The sequence below is a fragment of the Euprymna scolopes genome, chromosome 30, assembly GCF_053919585.1.
Source record: "Euprymna scolopes isolate OS-2025 chromosome 30, ASM5391958v1, whole genome shotgun sequence".
Taxonomy (NCBI): domain Eukaryota; kingdom Metazoa; phylum Mollusca; class Cephalopoda; order Sepiida; family Sepiolidae; genus Euprymna; species Euprymna scolopes.
Window position 1 is genome coordinate 7,219,645 of NC_136511.1, and position 21,274 is coordinate 7,240,918.

The following is a 21,274-nucleotide window of genomic DNA, read 5'->3' on the forward strand; positions in this document are numbered from 1 at the left end:
CAGAGAGATGAAACTTTCAGATCATGAATGAATAAGTTCAGTCATCATAACAATGGAATTTGCAATCCTCTCTGATCCTTTTGGGCAGAATAAAAAAAAATATGGAGGCATTACTTTTGGAAAACCCTTCATATATATGAAAAAAGTATTATTATAGATTAGTGTAACATCAATGTGCTTGTTGTAAGTGCTATATCAATACAGTTGTAGATATTTAAAAAATAAATGGACCAATTATACTTGAGGAACCCCAAAATCAGCAGCTACCAAAAGGACATATTTTCTCAGTTGACACTGGTTTCTTTTCCTTTTTGTTTTCAACTAAACAATCAAACCGGATGAATTATAAAGAAAAGGATCTGTATGAATTTGATTTTGCAAAGCTTTTTATAAGAACATTTTGTAAATAAACCCTTTTTGACTAAAATGTGTGTATATGTATCGTTTTGCTTATAATTCAACGAGTTTGATCGTTTAATTTTACGGCATATCAACACTTTTTCAATTATTCAATGCTGAATCCGGTAATTTTGGAAAAAAAGATTTCATGCTTCAAGTTGTTTATGTATCCAAATACTTATTCACAAATGTCTAAATTTGGTTGTTTTGTTTTACAGCATATCAACCTTTTTGGGTTTAATCATTTCAGTAAAAGTTTCTATGTTCTTCTTCATCTTCAAATATTTATTCATGGTGTTTGGTTTGGTTGCTTTGTAGAGAACAATTGTTAGTTTTGTTTTTGGCTTTGCAGAACATGATTGAGTTTTGCTAAAAAAAATGGAAAAATAAAATAACATCAACGTTTGTACATTTAAGTCGATATCTTCAGACAACCTGATCTGGTAGCACCCGTTATAATTCAACCAGAATTAAAGCAACCTGGTGTCACCTGTAACATGACGGGCCCTACATCAGTAGAGATTAAGTTAGCTAGTTTGAATTTTGATAAGGGTCACATGAGAACATGTCAGAACGACCTAGCTACAAGCAGAATTAGGCCTAGAGACGAATGACGAGAAAAGAAGCAGAGGGCACAGGTTATACTCCCTAGCCAAAATATAGTTGAACAATCATGATATGAGATGACGTCACATTTTCAAACAAGAGAAATAGAGGTTTGCAAGTCAGTCTCTCTCGGGAAGTGATACAGACGAGATACGATCTAAGAATGTAGAAATGATATAAGATGAACGTTATCTCAAGACTTTGTCTATTGCATCGCCCATTTCTTAATAGTAAGTTAGTAAACTAGGAAGAAAATAATAATTACAATACATTGGTCTCTCTCTCTCTCTCTCTCTCTCTCTCCATAAGTAAATTCTCTTCAATAAAACCTTGAAGAACTCAGCAAAGTCTCCTCATGTATTTCATGAATGGAAAGTTTATTTCTCCTAAGTTAGAAAAGTGAGACATTCGACAACCTTAGATGACCACAGCCATTCATGAAACTGGCCGATGATGAAAGAAACAACGATGCAGAGAATAAAAGACAAACATGTAAACACTCCGCGCACATGTTAGTGTTGGGAAAATTAATCAGAATCGGTATCAGAAAAATTTGTGCCTATTTTCCGATGCCAAAAACGATTCCTTTGTCTTTTTTTTTTTATTTGATTTTGTATAAAACAAAATCTTCCACTGCTGATAGTAATGATAAAATAAATATTTATTGATTTAAACTTCCAGTAAAACTAAAATCTATAGATAACCACCTACTACAAGTGTTTTTTTTTTCATGTTTGGGAAAATATCTGCACATTTAACACATGTTTTTACGATAATCGAGGGAAAAAATAACAACTTTATAGTTAAACTAGCAGGGAGACCCGACGTTACTCATAGATTGAATGATGCTCAACGAATATTTCACACTCCTATATATTTATTCTCATCGAAATCCGTGAAATCGCCCGGGAGGAAGTTTCACATGCCTCCATGCCGTAACGTAGTCCAAAATATGTTATTCTACATTGCACTCTAGAGAACCTACTGTTTCTTTTATAAAATTATTTTATATAAATTTCTTTCCAGTTAACGAAAAAAAAAAAAATTAAGAAATCTATGTGCGGGGTTTTAACCTACAGAACACGTCTTGCAAAAATAAATAAACAAAAAAAAAAAACACGTAAATTTTCAAGTCTTATAAAATTCTTTGCAGTTAATGAAAAAAAAAAACACGCTATCAACTTTTTAGTAGAATTTTCATGGCCCGTTGTTCTATCATTGTTGCTAAGCAACAACATGGAAAAAATGGCTTTACCGATAATAGATAAATTAAAATAACTGTTTCGATTATCAGTAATTATTGGGGGTATTCTGAGACAAAACTTAACTAAGATCACTCCCAGACTTATACACTAAAGTTCTGTAAATTAAAAAAAAAATCTGTTAAACCATTTTGGAGTCTATAAGGAACAAACATACACACACACACACACACACACACAAAGTCGTATTTATATAATTGTAGAGATATGGAAAGATTTATAAATAATCAGAATCTGTAATTGCATCAGAATCAGGAAATATATTGCAATCTTCCTACCACTAGCACCTATGTATAAAAAGAGTTTGTTTAATTTCTTGATCTCTCATGAATGAGAACATATCTCTCATTATAACACAACAAAAAATGCGTCCTTTTCGTAATAGCTAATACCGGGGAGCATTAACCATAAATTAATCCAAATAGACATACCTGTAAAGTTGTGTTAGCTGAATGTAAGGTATCCTTGGCAACGACCGTAAACTCTTTGTATAACATACCAACGTTGAACAGCGTCTCGTCAATTTTATCCGTTTGAATAATGAGGCCCGTTTTGTCGATTGTGAATTCAGTAGAGGCTGGCGAAAGTGTGTACATAACCTCAGAGTCTGTGTCCTTCGCTTGGACAACGGTAACTGCTTTACCGATCGGCGAATCTTTCGTTACTTGTGCCGTGTAAATTTGTCGGGAGAAAACAGGCGCTTCGTCATTTACGTCAGTAACTTTTATTTCAATTGGCGCCACGGAACTGATACTTGGATTTCCATGGTCATGGGACAAGATGTTGAAGGTGAAGTGTTTCCGCCGTTGTTCATAGTCCAGAGATTTGTTCAGATACAAACTGCCGTTCTTTTTGTCGATATAAAAGAACTCAGATCGAGGCTCAAGGAAAAAAGAGACCACTCCGCCTGGTCCGAGATCCCGATCACGTGCATCGACTTGGAAGATAATGTCTCCAGCAGGTGTGTTTTCTGGGACCGACACCGTGTAAGCTTGCTGTGAGAACTCGGGGGCGTTATCATTGACGTCTTCGATGTAGACATTTACGACAGTGTGCGCTTGCTTTCTTGGAAAGCCTTTGTCTTGCGCACGGACTGTGATGCGATAAATGTCCTTTTTCTCTCGATCCAACTTTGGTTCGCTGATATAAATGCTTCCATTCTTCTCTCCGATTTCGAACATCTCCATCGATCCACCGACAATGGAGTATTCGATTTCACCGTTGACCTCTGAATCCTCATCATCGGCATGCACCGTACCGATGACCTTTCCGATCGGAGAGTTTTCGGTGACGGTCATGTTATAGGAAGTGTACTGGAACTGAGGGCTGTGATCGTTCACATCCAGCACTTTTATGAAGAGATAGATCACCGATGACCTTGGGGGGTCACCTCCATCACGGGCGGTAATGCTGACATTGTAGTTGCTTCGCCATTCACGATCAAGGGACCAGTTGGCCTTGACGTAGACTACATAACTTGAGTTTTCAACCTTTCGCAGTCGGAATTGAGTGGCGCCATTTAAACTTAGAGTAACGGTTCCATTCTCCCCGGCATCTACATCTTGAACTTCCAATTGATGAGCCTAAAAGAAAGAAAGGAAGAATGTAATAACATGTCTGTTGTGGTAACGCACTGTCAGTCAGAATTAATTAATGAAAGTAATAGAAAAAGTTTATATCTATATACAAAAAAATGAATGTATGTGTGTCTGTCTCAATTCAACATTCACATATTTAAACTTAATATTTATGAACAAAGAAGAGGAAGAGGATTAATCTTAATAATAACTGGTGATAATTAAAAAGAAAATAAAGAATGTAAATTTACATCTATGAGCAAAGGATAGGCTAAATCTCAATATCTAATAATGATCTAATATAAAAGGGCAGTTGTCTTTATGTATGTATGTACGTATGAATGTCCGGTTAAAAAAAAAACAAAAAAATACCCACAAAGTTAATATTTTCTTGATCGGTATTACCGTGGATGGATAATCTATAATATAAATCTCACCTGTCTGTTTAAATGTATGCATGTATGTATGTTTATATGTGTATATGTACTGTATGCATGTGTGTATGTGCATACTAGCGGTGAAATGAACGGCTCTCTCTTTTATGTCCTGTGTATTTTGAATTGTTTTACTCTTTTATTCATGTTGAATTCACCTATTCGTAACAACCATCATCATCGTCATTATAAATGCTCCTTCAAGTATATTCTACATGTGCGTGTATGTGTACGTGTATGTATGTGTGTATGTGCATGTTGTCATGTGTGTTTGTGTGTGTTCTTGCATATGTATGTTTGCGTGCATTTGTATGTATGCATGCTTGTATGTGTACGTGTATATGTTTATTTCGATGTGTGTGTGGGGTAGAGAGGACTCCCAAAAGTCTTGTGAAGGCAACCCCTCTGGGTGAAGCAAATCTCTGATTAAAAAACCCCAAAAAACAACAACATAAAGCGAGAGACCAGTACCCGCATTAAGTTGGTCTGCAGTTTGACTTGTTGCTGGCTATCTTGCTCATGCTTGTTGCTGGATCTAAACATTTTTAATCGAGAGAGAGAGAGAGAGAGAGAGAGAGAGAGACTTAGTTGTCGTACAAAGCTAAAACTCTGTAGCATCATCTTATACTTCCTCAGGCATTTGTCTATAAAAAATTGTTGAAGAAAAATATTTTAATAGAATATATTTGTTGTTTTCATGTTGGTTTTTATTTAACCCATAGTTGGGACCCTAACAGGTACTACCACTCCGGGTCAGAGTGAACCTGGGAGCAATGGTAATTAAAGGGTGGCTCCACACTCCCCAAAGCCCACAAGCTGGGCCTCACCACTGGATATAGTTTAAGATCATATCCAGGACCCCCATTGAGGGACTTTTATCCTCTGCAGGGGGGCAGTCGGCGTATTCTAATGCCCCACCGACAGGGCCCGAACCATTGGAAACTGTTCTGAAACTAAACATGGCTTACACTTCGACAAACTCTATCTTCATCGAAACTAAAAGCCGCAGAGCGGCGCTAGGGGCCTCAAATGATTGGATTTTTACAAACCGTTCTTTTATGGGTCTTTAGCCGGTTAAAATATTTTTTAAGAAATCAAAAATGGGTCAAAATTGAAAAAAAAAAATCCTTATACATTTTGTGCATTCATTTTAGTTTATTTTTAATCAGTTCATATGCGTGTCACGTTGATACAGTGGTAACGTCACCAGCTTTGAATGCTACAGTTTTGTTTTGGGTTTCAATTCTAGCTGATGCCACACAAATATTTATTTATTTTTTTTTTTTGAAATCACGACTATAATAATATATACGCAGTCTAGACAAATTAAAATATCATATTTAAGCATATTTTGCGACTCGAGGATAAGGGTTAATGAATGTACAGTGGTCAAGAGGAACATGTCAGTCATCATTAGTAGTGGAAATTTGGTAAATTGGATTACTGAAGGGGATAGCTCATCAAGAATTTGTTCACGTTGGAATTGAAGACAACCATATTGTAGCCAGTTTGAAAGCAGGAAAACGGAACAGAGTTCCACAGGTGTGCAGTTCTAAAAAAGAAGCTTTGTTCATGGAAACTACGTTTAGGTTTAGGCATAGATATATTCTCTGTCTTTAGCCGTTACCAATTTTTCCATTTATTTTCTTCTGTAGAGGTTTTTTTGTTGATAAAAAGAGAGAAAGAGAATTTTGTCTCTTTCTTATCGATTAGTTTTGTCTTGTGGACAATTATTCAGATTAATTTTGTCTTCTTTTGTCTCATCGATTAGTTTCGTCTTATAGGCTATTATTTACATTAGTTTTGTCTTTTTTTTATCGATTAATTTTGTCTTATAGATTATTATTTTAGATTAGTTTGGTCTTTTTTATCTTTTCGATTAGTTTCCTCTTGTAGGCTATTATTTAGATTTTTTTCTTTTTTATCAATTAATTTTGTCTTGTAGGTTTATTTTGATTAGTTTGGTCTTTTTTCTTATCAGTTAGTTTTGTGTTGTAGGTTCGTATTTAAATAGGTTTTTCTTTTTATCAATTAATTTTGTCTTGTAGGTTTATTATTTTGATTAGTTTTGTCTTCTTTTTCCTTATCGATTAGTTTTGTCTTGTAGGTTTATTATTTTGATTAGTTTTGTCTTCTTTTTCCTTATCGATTAGTTTTGTCTTGTAGGTTTATTATTTTGATTAGTTTTGTCTTCTTTTTCCTTATCGATTAGTTTTGTCTTGTAGGTTTATTATTTTGATTAGTTTTGTCTTCTTTTTCCTTATCGATTAGTTTTGTCTTGTAGGATTATTATTTTGATTAGTTTTGTCCTCTTTTTCCTTATCGATTAGTTTTGTCTTGTAGGTTTATTATTTTGATTAGTTTTGTCTTCTTTTTCCTTATCGATTAGTTTTGTCTTGTAGGTTTATTATTTTGATTAGTTTTGTCTTCTTTTTCCTTATCGATTAGTTTTGTCTTGTAGGGTATTATTTAGATTTCTTTTTTTTTTTTTTTTTCTTATCGATTAGTTTTGTTTCAACAATTTATTTTAACGAATAAGAATTAAATTGTGAAGCGATAGTGAACAAATCCTGTTAATTTGAAATAATGAGGCAATTTATGTATTAAGAATAAATGTTTATGGAGTTGGTTAATAAGAATAATGGATGAATCTGAATTTGATAAAAAATGGACAGTCAGTGTTGTTTGTAAGTATGCAGAATGATGCATATTTAATGAGGTTGCAATGCATTCAACCAAAAGGCCTGTGAGATGAGAAATATATCTTGTTCTGGATTTGACCATCCAGAATTTGGTTTCTCCACTTGGAAAGGTAATCGCCTTTTAAAAGCTGGGCAACAAGCTGAGAAGGTAAACCATTCGAGATTCTACAGAAATTATGACCAACTGATAGACTGGTCAGTCAGTTTTTATCTGCAGTAGTTAAACTGCCAATGATTCTCAGGTGGAATCTGTGTGGTTCAAACAGGACTGCAATTATTTTTCTTTTCTCTTCATGAGGGTTGAGTTGGAAACTGTTCTGAAACTAAACATGGCTTACACTTCGACAAACTTTATCTCCATCGAAACTAAAAGCCGCAGAGCGGCGCTAGGGGCCTCAAATGATTGGATTTTTACAAACCGTTCTTTTATGGGTCTTTAGCCGGTTAAAATTGTTTTTAAGAAGTAAAAAAATGGGTCAAAATTGAAAAAAAAAATCGTTTTTTTCTTCTTTTGTTGGCCAGGTTTTAAAAGTCGATTTTAAATCTGGAGGAAATCCATCTCCACAAAAAAGGTCATTCTAGATTGGACAAAAATAAAAATTACCCAAGTCTAGAAAAATTGCTTCTTCACTGAGGTAAGCTGGAGTGTTGCCTCATAATCAGGTTTATTGAGATTTGTAGATTCTGTGGGAAAGGCAAACTGTGTAAAACAGAGTCAGTTGGTTGAGGATGACTTTAAGAAATTGAGAGTGAATGAGACTGGAGAAGAGCCATTAGGCAAAACCCGTCCAACCCATGTTAGCATGAAAACGGACTGTTACACTACAACTGTTAAGTACTTGATCATCCAACGCCTCTCTAAGGAACATAAAAGGTTATACACTGAAAATATCTTTTGTAAAACAAATGTATTGTTAAAAAGAAATATATAGATTCCAAAATATAACAAGTGAAGCATGCATGGTTCCCCGCGAGTGCACAGTGAACGAGGCAAAAAAAAAAAAAAAAATGACTAAGTTCAGCATTTGTACCCCCTCCCCCATTTAGCCCCAAAAGTCCCCAGGGGACGTCAAATCCTGATCAAAATGAACAAATAGTGCAGTTTTAGGCCTTAACATATGTAAATTTGAGTTCTGCACCATGCAAAAAAAAAAAAGAAATGACTGAGTCTATCATTTGCACCCCACCCCTTTAGCCCCCAAATGTCCCCAAGGACATATATTTAAATTTGAGTTCAGCACAATGCAAAACTGCTAAATAGACAAACAAAATTTTTTCAACAAATATAGGAAAATAGTCCCAAAAATGGAGTGTTTTTATTAGCCCTAAAAGAGCCTCTGGGGCACACCCAAGAGTTATCGTGAAGTATAGACAAACAAAATTACATAGAAAAATCAGTTAGCTACAACTTTTTGGAAAGTTTTATAAAAATCCAAGGCATCAATTTTTTTTAATAAGCACAAAAGTGTCGATTTTAGCTATTTTAACCGGAAAGCCCCCCCCCCCTCCGGTTAAAATGGCTAAAATTGACACTTTTGTGCTTATTAAAAAAGCAGCAACCGGAGTTCTGGAAAATCCGTTCTGTTACTTTTTTTACTCATATCATGTTTACTGTTTGTGCAAAATTTCAACAAATTCCAAGGCATAGTTATTGAGAAAAGTATGGACGGACAAACAGACAAGGGTGAATTTATAGGTCAACCCTCCTTTTGTTGGGGGGACCAAAATCACTCTAACGAAGACAATATTCCAAACCAACGAGTCCCATCATCTTATAAATAGGAGACAAAATAACTTATCTATAATGTACTGCATAATTACACTAAAGAAAGGGTAAAATTCAAAAATATATATCAATCTTTTCTCTGAGAGTTGCTTTCTTCATAAAACCCATGTTTTTTTTTTCAAATATTCTTCACATCCTTAACCCATTAGGTCCCACTGTTCTATAAATAGGACACAAAAGAATATATTCTTAAAACCTATGAGATAATATATAATAGTACTGCTTACTGCATAATTGCTCTGAAGAAAGGATAAAATTTAACTGTGTCCATCAACTTTTCTCTGAGAGTTGTTGGAACCCTCTTCAAAATTCTTGTGAAATTTTGTTCGATGATGTATGAATTTATATAAATGAGTCTTGCAATAGTAAGCCACTAATTTTTTGCTAAAAGTGCAATGTAACAATTTGTGTGAACTGTTTTGTTCTTTGCCATAATGTATAAATTTTATCTTGAATGTTTATAGCCTTTTTAATTCTAAAAATATATCATATGTACGCAGTGTCCTAATTTAAATAAAATAAAATAAAATAAAATAAAATAAATAACTTCTTTCTTTTCTAACCCGTTTTTAGTCATTACACAAAGTTTCCACTCAATAATAATAAATAATTTAGATATCCAGGGTTAAGCATTCAGTTATCAATGTGTTTTTTTTTTTATTATTTACTTTCTATGAGTAATCACAAAAGTCATTATCAGTGATCACCAGGGCTGTGACAACAGCATATTCTTTTCATTGTTTTGACTCTTGAGTGTGTATCCGTTAATATCTTATATGTTTTTATATAGAAGGATGTGGTTCTTGGTTGATTAAGTGTGTCTAACTGTGTCGGATATATACCAGAGAGTCAAAAGAATGAAAAGAATATTCTGTTGTCACAGCCCTAATGATCACTCACTGGCAAAAACATGGGGTGTTCCGTGGAGCCTGAGTGACACCAAGTTTCACAGATTTCCAATACGCATGGATTCTTTCTATAGCAGTTGCAAAATTTGCTGTGTTTCTGCAACAGCCGTTTTCCATTAATTTCTTTTTCTAAAAGTGTAAAAATTCCTCAGTGTCCTATTTATGGAAGAGTTAATATTTCGCTTTCTAAATAAAATAACTTTTTTCCTTTCTGTTTGTGTATTCGAAGCCATTCCCTCGTAATGGACTCTTCTAATCATTATGAAAACCATGTGTTTCATACCCTCTGGGGAATTATCGCAATCCAACACAAGACTCGAGGCCTCTGTTCAATCTCAAAAGACAAAGGATACTCCCTGTAGGGGGCAGCTGCACATGTAATTGTGAGGCAAGGGTCGCGCAATCCCAACCACACCTCTCCTGAATCGGCACTGTTTGAGTCCAGTGGCAAGGAAAAGTCCAGGATGACAGGAACAATGCTGAGATAAGTGGAGAGCACATACAGCGCCTGGAAGTCCCAAATGGTCACCCATTTAGTACTGACCGGGTTCAACGTTGCTTAACTTCAGTGATCCAGCAGGAACCAGTGTGTCAATGTGATTATGCTGTACAACACAAGACTACAGACTGACTCACTGACAGTCAGAACATAACAATAACCTTTTTCTTTGTATTCACTTTCATATACAATATATTCCTCATTGCTCGAGTTTTTCTTTATGACCTTTTCCTAAGGCAGTGGCGTAGCAAAGTGGGGCGGGAAGGTCAGTACGTACTAGGGGACGGCATTCTGAGGGGGTAAAAATAGAAAATTCCCCACTCTCTATCTGTACCTAAATGTAAACAAAGTTTCTTTCCCAGAACTACCTGCCTTTGGAACACTGTTCCGCTGGCATGCTTTCCGGTGGAATACAACATAGCAGTTTTCAAATCTAATGTAAACAAGTTTCTGTTAAGCCAGCCCCATAAATAATCAAATCCTACCCAATTTACACTAGAAGTGATTACTACACCGTCACCTTGCATTCATTGACCCCTATCCTCGAGTGGCCTTCGGGCCTTGATAAGTGGCGACCCCCAGCTAAAAAAAAAAAAATAATAATAAAAAGCTTACAAAAAAATCTGAAATTTTTATCAAAATGAGTTCTGAAGATCGTAATTTGTTTTTGTATTTTATGTGTTTTTAAACAGATTTTAGATCTTTGATTATAATTCCATGAAAATGAATATTTTGAGGACTTTTTGGAATTTTGAAGGCTAACGGATTATCAATGGCGAGCGGGGTTGGGAGGAGGGCAAATGTTACGACCACCCCAGGTGGCAAACATAGTTGCTACGCCACTGTCCTAAGGCCAGAACACTTATATAAATGATTTTTGCAATAAAAAGTCACTTAGTGCAATGTAACGTTTTGCATGAACTACTTTGCTCTGTACTATAATGTATAAATTTTATCTTGATTGGTTTCTTAAATATATCAAATGTACCCAGTGTCCTATTTATATATTTTATTCATGCAATATTTCGCTTTCTTATTAGGTTGGTGCAAAAATAATGTTTTTTTTTTGCATTCAACTCAACTTAAAAAAACACAACATTATTTTGCACCAACATAATAAATAAAATAAATAACTTCTTTCCTTTCAATTTGTGTATTCTCGCTCATGTCTTTAGACAAAATTTCAACTCAATAGTAAAAAAAAAAAACCCCGCGACTTAATGGGTTTAGCAAAATATGGATTCAAGTAATTTTTATCTATTGGAATATTTTCTTTCTTCAAGTCTGATTTAATCCAATATAATCTAATATAGATAAACTAGCCTGTGTGCCCGGCGTTTCCCGGGTGTTTGGAGGTGTGTGTTGAGCAAAAAAATAAATAAATAAGTGGTAGTAGGCAGGCAGGTTCCAACCCGTACCATGAAGGGAGAAAAGAATGTGAAAAAAAAATGTGACGTTTTTGTCGTTGTGTCCATTGCCAAACAGGAAGTCGCGAAGGTTTAAATTAAGGCTAGTCAATCGAAAAGAGGGGATGACTTTCGAAAATATTGGCAAAAAAAAAAAAAAAAAAAGAAAAAAGCGACCTCTCCCTGTAGAAAAATGCCCAGTTGAGGGTGAAGGAATTAATGTTTCTAGCCAATTTTTCAATATTTGTCATCCGAAAGGTGGAGCTTCAAAACGATACTGATCTCGTGAAAATCCGTCGCCTCTGTCGAAAGTTTTAGGCAGACATACAAACATACATACATACATTTAAACAGACAGGTGAGATTTATGTTATAGATGGTGCTTTATCGAAATAAGAATTAAAATAAAAGTCGTAACATTGAATTTTTATTAAAAATACAATGTTATTTACTTAATGGTCATGTCGTAATTAGCAACATATTACTGCATAATATTACATAAAACATTTACTTTCACGATTTCACGATCTATTGATCAGCCATTATTATTTGTGAAATGTAACTTAAAGTTTGGAATTTGTTTATTATTTAAGTATAGCTTGCAATTCTTCGAAAACTTGCTTTATTAATAATTAATTTTATACTTCATAATTTTTTGTAATTTTTGGATATTTTACTAAACTCGACGTGACAATTAAGAAGATAACATTTGTTTTAAGTGAAATTCAATATTTCGATTTTGGATCTTCGTTCTTATTCTGGACAGGCACTAGATGAATAAACAAAAGGGAGATAACTCACTGGTGTTTCCAAAATTACTTCTGTTCCAGACAAGGAGTTTTCAGGGACAGTCCCGTTCAATGTGCGTCCGCTGACAAAATTAAAATCAGGGTTGTTGTCGTTCTCGTCCAATATATTCACCACAACCATCATTCGATCCTGGAAGTGAGTTGAAAAAAAAAAAAAAAAAAAAAAAAAAAAACAGAAATTATTTTAACATGAAATGAAACAACATTTGTCTGTTCACTATAGACTTAGAAATTTGTGGCTCAATTTCAACGAAATTTGGCATGTAGATGAACTATTAAACAAGTATAACACAGTATGAGAGAAAGAAAGAAAGAAAGAAAGAACGGGTGATCACAATGGGAAGACATATTTCGAATTGATTTTCTGATCCTCAAATACGGAAATAATAATTGATAAAATTCCAGCATTAACAATTTACACCCAAAATAAATGGCAAAAATCACTGGAACAATATTTTCACAATAATCTAATATATAAATGACTATATGTCTGTCGGTCTGTCTCCATATTTTCAAATTATCTCCTCCAAAACTGAAGGTAGCAGAGCGCTACAAGAGCCTCAAATAATTGGATTTTTTACAGGCCGTGTTTTTATGGGTCTTTAGCCGGTTAAAATAGTTTTTAAGGGGTCAAAAATGAGTAAAAATTAAAAGAAACCTTAAACATTTTGTACATTGATTTTGGTTTATTTTTAATAGGTTTATATGCGTGTCACGTTGGTACAGTGGTAACGTCACCAGTTTTTAATGCTACAGTTTCGGTTTCGATTCTAACTGATGGCACCTAAATACATTTTTTTACTTTTGAAATCACGGCTCTATAATAATATATACGAACTCTGGACAAATTTAAATATCATATTTAAGCATATTTTACGCCCAGACAATGCCGCCCCCCCTCCTAGTAAACTCTATAAAATCATGCCAAATATTAAAGAGCAGAAAATTGACTAAAAAATCAACAGTAAAAAAGAATTTTCAAGACTTAGAATATGGCACACAGAAGCAACACACATTTCTACTTCCTTAAACATGTCAGAAACTTTTCATAATGAACCACTTTCTAACAAATTATTTAGACCTGAAATGAAACCTTCAAAAATATAAAAACTCAAACTGAATGAAATATTCAATCTGATTAATCCAAACCAAATATTTGAGTATCTGAAAAAAAAAAAAAAAAAATAGCATGTACTTAATGCATATATATATATATATATATATATATATATATATATATATATATATATCAACCCCTTTAAAAAACTTGTTTCTTATCGTTGAGTACTTTCAGTTGTAATAAAGTCGGTCAACTTAGCTTATATGTGCAGATCGTCATATAATGATTAGATCACTCTGACTGACGTTAAAAACATTTAATAAGAATTATTGTTTAAATTTCAACTGTATCTCTTGCGGTTGACGGTAGCCAAGTGGTTCGGGTCCTTGCTAATGAAGCCAGACATGACTTCTGTTGCTGGGGCACAAATCTCTCAACTGGTGTTAATTGTGACACCCTGCACTGATCATTTCTGAAAGGATGAAACACTAGTATCTGTAGGTATTTAATAATTATTATAGTAAATAATAATGATAATATATATATATATATATATATATATATATATATATATAAAGGTGAAACTCTGTGTGTGTGTACATTTCCCTACAAAACTACTCTGTCAATTTTCAGTCTACAGACTCAAGATTTGACATAAAGGGTACTGAGATTTGGGAAAATCGTTTTAATCGGTTTTCGGCCAGTAATTTGGCTGTCAAGTGGTCAAAGTTGAACGATTTGATCTTGTAAATCTCTTCCAAAATCCTCCAGCAATTTTGGGTCTAAACACTTGAAATTTTAGATGTAGGTTACTTGGACATTGATCAAACTTTTTAATTTGATTTGAACCCAAAACAATAAATGTTAAGGGGTCAAAATTGGGGCCAAAGTTAAAAAAAAAATTTGATCTCTGCGGTTTCTACCAAATTACTCAGCCAATTTTTGGTCTAAACATTTGAAATTTTACATAAAGGGTATCCAGACATACAGCAAGCTTTTAAATCATTTTTGGGGCAAAAATTTGGCTGTCAAGAGGTCAAAGTCTACAGAGGTGTACCTTTACAGACTCTACCAAACTTCTCTGCCAATTTTGGGTCTAAACACTTGAAATTTTATATGAAGGTTACCTGGACATGTCAAACTTTTTAATATATATGTATACATATACACATAAAGTTATGAACAGTACATAGGGCGCGAGCAAAGCTGGGCTAAACTGCTAGTATATATATATATATATATATATATATATATATATATATATATATATATATATAACTTTGATTTCAAGTAATGCAAATAATGTATTTCTAAGTGAGTTTTCGTTATAATATCTTTACTGTATATATCATTTCAATGAGCGTTTTTCGCCCTATCTAATCATTTAAATTACCTTCGTTTTAAAACAATTATGTCTTCTTTTCAAAATATTGAATATAAGATGGAAAAAAAATTTGCACAATTTTCTTATTTCAATTCAAGCTATGCTGAAAAGACGCTGAAACAGCTTGCGATATCAATGAAGCGTTTGATCCAGGAACCAGTACTGAACGCACAGCACAATGATGGTTTAAAAGATTTTGTGGTGGTGACGAGAGTCTTGAAGGTGATGAGCATAGTGGTCAGCCATCGGATGCTGACAACGATCAGTTAAGAGCTTTAGTCGAAGCCAATCAATGCACAATTGTGTGAGAACTTGCTCCTGAATTAGACGTAACGTATACAATGGTTTCCAGCAACTTTCCAATCAGGAAGAAAAAAAAACTTGATAGATCGGTATCTTACAAATTAAACGACAAACAAAAGAAACGCTGTTATGAAGTGCCACCTGTCCTTATTTTACGCAACAATTTCTCGACTGGGTTGTAACCTGCGATGCTCAGTTGAGTGGTTAGATGCCAACGAAGCTCCACAACACTAAGCCAGAGTTGCCCCAAAAGAAGGTCATGCTGACTGTTCGGTGGTTTGAAACCGGTTTTATCCAGGACAGGTTTTTGAATGCAGGCGAAACCATTATGGCGGACAAGTACTGTCAACAAATGAATGAAATGCATCAGAAACTTCGACAACAACACCCAGCATTAGTCAACAGAAAAGACCCAATTCTCCTTGACGACAATGCCTGACCGCATGTTATTAACCTACCCTTTAGAAGTTGAACGAATTGGGCTACAGAACTCTGCCACATCCGCCATACTCTCCAGACCTCTCACCTACCGACTACCATAACAAATGAATAATTTAATAATGCTAGTTTTTCAAAGGAATAAGCAAATTTTATATGTATAAAAAAAAAGAAAAAAAAGGAGAACGGCCACCTAAAACCACTAACCTAGTTCTAAAACAGATCCTTTGTTTGATAAAATGCATGCCCAGTGGCTGACAGGAAGGGGCGTGGTGGATACTAGAAAGCTGATTGGCCAACTAGAAATCCTCAACATATATAAAAACAAGAAGCAACGACAGAATTCGCGCATAAGCCTGACGAATCCTATAGTTGGATGAAGCGCAGAATATTCAGTGTAGCTTAATCGCCATATATATTTTATAAATTACTATATATATATATATATATATATATATATATATATATATTTAAATTGTAATTCAATGAATTTTAAAAAACTCTCATTGAAATGAAATGAAGTGGTTGAGTTTCATATCAAAGAATTTTTATTATTCTAAGCAAGACAAAGAATGCTTTAGAAAATTAATCTCCTTAACCTATAGTGTTTCGATGTCTACCATCTCATGAGAGGAGAGAAAATATCAGCAAATAGTTATAAAGGTATGCACCCTATTTGCTAAAGTCAGTGAGACATGGAAAGTCAAAGTGAAAATAATGCATTTATCAGAAGTCCTGTATCAGGAGGATTTGTAGAAAAAGGATATGAATGTTTTTTTTTAGATCCAGCTTGCTTGGTAAAATCCATGTTATTATATATATATATATATATATATATATATATATATATATATATATATATATATTTCTTTTTGAGCATCCCGTTGATTAATAAATTCTTATAAATCATGATTTACAATCTTTAATTGTGTTCTTTCATGACAAACACTATTTCCTATTTTCATTCAAAAAGTCAAAATAGCGTAATGGAAACATTAAAGGTGTTTGCAGCTTCTCTTCCAATTTTCGGACTTTAATCATGTCAAATCACACTTTATTTCCTTTTGATGGATTGATTGTTGCTATTTCTTCTGATGAGTTAAGGGCATAATAGATTCACTGATTGATATAATAATTTAGTGATTGGTTTTGCGCTGTGAAACAGATACTGTCCAGAATTGTAAATGTCAACTGAATTAAAGGAATAAATAATAAGATGGTCAACATCATGAATTTTGGAATATATATTTTTTGTCATTTATTCACATGCACTATATATATATATATATATATATATATATATATATATATATATATATATATATATGCGTCTCTCTATTTAGCTGCAAAGAATTTAAAATACCCCACCCCACAGGCAGGTTGTTTGTCAGGTATGCTGCCAATCACTTCTTCCTGAAAGACCCATGCGTAAAATCAGTTTGTAGCTTGGTGAGCGCAGGTTTGGATGTGGGAGCGGAATGATATATTCACGGAAGGAAATCTTGCTGTATTGTGCGGAAGAGACTCTTCCTATTTTGTGACAGATCGAAAATAATCACCAGCAGGTTTGCATCTGTTTGTTTGTTTGTTTGCCGTGCGCAAGACAGGTGTCTCATTTGCTGTCGCTAAAGTAACGTCTTGATGGAATTGGGTGACATGCGGATGAAAAAGGGGAGGGAGTCGTTGGTGGTGTGCTGGGGGCGTGCAGGGAGGAGAAGGAGGACATGGTGGCGGTTGCATGGGGTAGAGCGTGTGAGGAAGAGAATGGGGGTCTGTGTATCGGAGCGGCAATGTACAAGATAGGGATGGGACTGCAGTGTTCGCTGTCGCATAACTGTGACAAATATCTGAAGTCGCACACCTTCTTCCAAGAGTAGACAACGGGGTTTAAAAATAAATTCGCCGATGTACAGCAAACACTATTTTGTTTATGTATGCGTGCATCCGATTTGTGTGTGTCTCTCTCACTATTATTCACATATATGCGTGTGTGTGGCTATATGTGGATATATTACTATTGGAACGATTAATCGGAATTGGAATTGGGAACCGGGAAAATCGGAAGATTTTGGGGGGTATCGGAATCGGTATCGGAAAAAATTGATGCTTATTTTCCAATCCAATGCCAAAAACGATTCTTTTAATTTTCTTTTTTATTTGATTTTGTTTAAAGTAAAATCTTCCACTGATGCTAATAATGATAAAAATAACAAATATTTATTGATTTTAAAATACCAGTAAAGCTAAAATCGATAGATCATCATCCACAAGTGTAATTTTGGCGTTTAGGAGAATATTTGCATATTTAATATGTGTTTTCTTTACGAACATCGGGGGAAATAATAATCTTATGGTTAAATAATTAGAGATTTATAAAGAATCGGAATCGGGGAAAATATTGGAATCGTCCCATCACTAGTGTATATATATATGTGTGTGTGTGTGTATGTGTTTGTGGGTATATGTGTATATGTGTGGTATTATGGATATAAGTGTGCGTGTTGATATATTTATATATATGCATGTGTAGATACATGTGCACTACATATCAAGTTATTAATGAGTTTACAATTTTTTTTTTAATATTTAAGGAACGAGTGAATAAAAATCCATGAAACTTTGAGAAAGTGCTTACAATACTATTCAGCTACTCTAGTCAGAAAATAAAAGTATTTAAAGTAATATTAGCGAAACTACGGCAGAAGATAGGAATATCTGTTGCTTTCAGTGTGTCAAGTTATTAACGAAATTGAGTAAAAACACAATATACCCATAAATTTTTTATTGAAATAATTTTCCAACATTAAATGCACTAGGAAAAATGCTTAGAACACAATAACTAAATAGCAATTTCTACGCTGACATAATTAGTAGGTGATATGCGATCCTTTTTTATGAATGACTTGTAAAAGACGTTGGTCCACAGAATTAGTCAAATTTGTGATTTTGTCTACAGTTATTCTTCGCGATACCTGTTGGAGAGCATCCCACAACTCATCTTTGCTCTTAAATTGGCGTCCACTTGCATAGAGGCGTCGCTTCATGATACTCCAAAGGTTCTCAATTAGGTTCAAATCTGGTGAATTTGCAGGCCACTCCATCTTCCGTAGCCCAGAGAATCCAGTTGTTGCAAATACTCTTGACTTTTATTTGCTGCATGCGAAATAAGCATTATTCGACATAAAAATAATGGTTCTTCCGAACGTCAACCTTTCCTTTTTCAGCCATGATTCAAAGTGCTCCTTCAGAAAAGCTATGTAAGCATTTGGCGTCATTTTTACATTTGGCGTCATTTTTTAGCCAACTAAAGTACCTCCGATAACCCTAGCCTAAATCATTATCCCACCACCACCACTTTGTTGGCGCCTTAAACGCTGATGATGATGTCGTCCATTCAGGACCCATTCCTTGCTCCAGCCATCTGGGCCATCAAGGATGACACACACTTCATCCGTAAACCAACTTTGGAAAAATCCGTTTGCACGTTGTCCTTTACCCATTTCAATCGGTTTTGTATGTGATGGTGTTTTAATGGAGGTTTTGTATGTGATGGTGTTTTAATGGAGGTTTTGTATGTGATGCTGTTTTAATGGAGGTTTTGTATGTGATGCTGTTTTAATGGAGGTTTTGTATGTGATGCTGTTTTAATGGAGGTTTTGTATGTGATGCTGTTTTAATGGAGGTTTTGTATGTGATGCTGTTTTAATGGAGGTTTTGTATGTGATGTTGTTTTAATGGAGGTTTTGTATGTGATGTTGTTTTAATGGAGGTTTTGTATGTGATGTTGTTTTAATGGAGGTTTTGTATGTGATGTTGTTTTAATGGAGGTTTTGTATGTGATGTTGCTTTAATGGAGGTTTTGTATGTGATGTTGCTTTAATGGAGGTTTTGTATGTGATGTTGCTTTAATGGAGGTTTTGTATGTGATGTTGCTTTAATGGAGGTTTTGTATGTGATGTTGTTTTAATGGAGGTTTTGTATGTGATGCTGTTTTAATGGAGGTTTTGTATGTGATGCTGTTTTAATGGAGGTTTTGTATGTGATGCTGTTTTAATGGAGGTTTTGTATGTGATGCTGTTTTAATGGAGGTTTTGTATGTGATGTTGTTTTAATGGAGGTTTTGTATGTGATGTTGTTTTAATGGAGGTTTTGTATGTGATGTTGTTTTAATGGAGGTTTTGTATGTGATGTTGTTTTAATGGAGGTTTTGTATGTGATGTTGCTTTAATGGAGGTTTTGTATGTGATGTTGTTTTAATGGAGGTTTTGTATGTGATGTTGCTTTAATGGAGGTTTTGTATGTGATGTTGCTTTAATGGAGGTTTTGTATGTGATGTTGCTTTAATGGAGGTTTTGTATGTGATGTTGCTTTAATGGAGGTTTTGTATGTGATGTTGCTTTAATGGAGGTTTTGTATGTGATGTTGTTTTAATGGAGGTTTTGTATGTGATGTTGTTTTAATGGAGGTTTTGTATGTGATGTTGTTTTAATGGAGGTTTTGTATGTGATGTTGTTTTAATGGAGGTTTTGTATGTGATGTTGCTTTAATGGAGGTTTTGTCACAGGCTTAACAGACTTTGCCACTTCATTCAGAAGGCGACATCGAGTACTTTTTGAGACATTCTTCAATCTGGCTTGGTCAAAGACTTTTTGACTTTTTTTTTTTTTTACATGGAGGTCACCACTTATCAAGGCCCAGAAGCCACTCGGGGATAAGGGTTATTGCATGTACAGTAATCAATGGGATAGTATCGTAGTAATCGTTAGTATTGGAGATTTGATAAAGTGTCTTACTTAAGGGGGCGATTTATCAGGAATTTGTTTATGTTGGACTTGAAGGCATAAGTTGTAGTAAGGTGGGAAACAGGCAAACTGAAGAAAGTTCCACAGGCGTGCACTTCTAAGAAAGAAGCTCTGCTCATGGAATCTACGTTTTGATTTAGGCACAGATAAAGAGTGGGGAAAATTACTGACAGTGGTTTCAGCTAGAGCTAGTGTTTTTTGTGAAAGATTGGCGAGGGGGGATTGCACTTATCTGCTCTGGGTTCGTAACAAATTCACTTTTAATTTGGAGTAGAGAATGGCGTGAAACAACTGTAGATTTACCTTTATCAGCTCTCTTACGTATCTTTGACAAAGTTCTTCACAATTTGATGGTACCTTCCTATCATTTTCGATATTTCGATGGTAGTTTTACCTTTTGCTAGTTGTTCTGTTATAGTACTCGATTCAGAACTAGTCAATCCACCTTTACGACCCATTTTATTGACGAAACAAACTGCCTTGTTAATAATTTGACACACCTCAAATACCGTGGATTCAGCAATTACGATGGCAAGTTGTTTACATTGCGCGGAACAGTACGAAAATTTCACAGTAAGCGCAGCTCAGCATTGTCGATGTTTCTGAAGCTTTTGATACGAAACTACCGGCAAGTTTCTGAAACTAGTAAAGAATGTTATCTTGTTAATAATTTGACAAACCGTTTATATATATGTGTGTGTGTGCGTGGGTGGCAAATGAAAAAAGAAAAGCCAAAATTATATATTCATCAACGTTTCATTATTATTTCTAGACTTTCTCGAAAAACTGATGTTTTTCTTCAAATCAATTATCCCAAAGAAGTCTTGAAATAAAGACGAATCGTTGATGAATATATAAATCATTTTTGTTTTGCATTTTTTATTTTTTTCCATCATGTA

At 34.4% G+C, this 21,274-nt stretch overlaps 2 protein-coding genes across 4 annotated transcripts in view; both read right to left on the reverse strand.

The window, feature by feature from the left end:
• Positions 1 to 21,274, reverse strand: part of LOC145254646 (protocadherin Fat 4-like) — a 1,852,201-nt gene that overhangs the window by 131,176 nt on the left and 1,699,751 nt on the right. For all 3 annotated transcript variants that reach the window (XM_080113277.1, XM_080113278.1, XM_080113279.1), the window contains 2 exons: positions 12,381 to 12,518; positions 2,699 to 3,850 (listed from right to left, as the gene is read on the reverse strand). In XM_080113277.1, coding sequence (XP_079969403.1) covers positions 2,699 to 3,850; positions 12,381 to 12,518 — 1,290 coding nt within the window. The remainder of the gene's footprint in view (positions 1 to 2,698; positions 3,851 to 12,380; positions 12,519 to 21,274) is intronic.
• LOC145254647 (protein GVQW3-like) overlaps positions 1 to 21,274 on the reverse strand; it is a 153,569-nt gene that overhangs the window by 75,680 nt on the left and 56,615 nt on the right. The window lies entirely within an intron of this gene.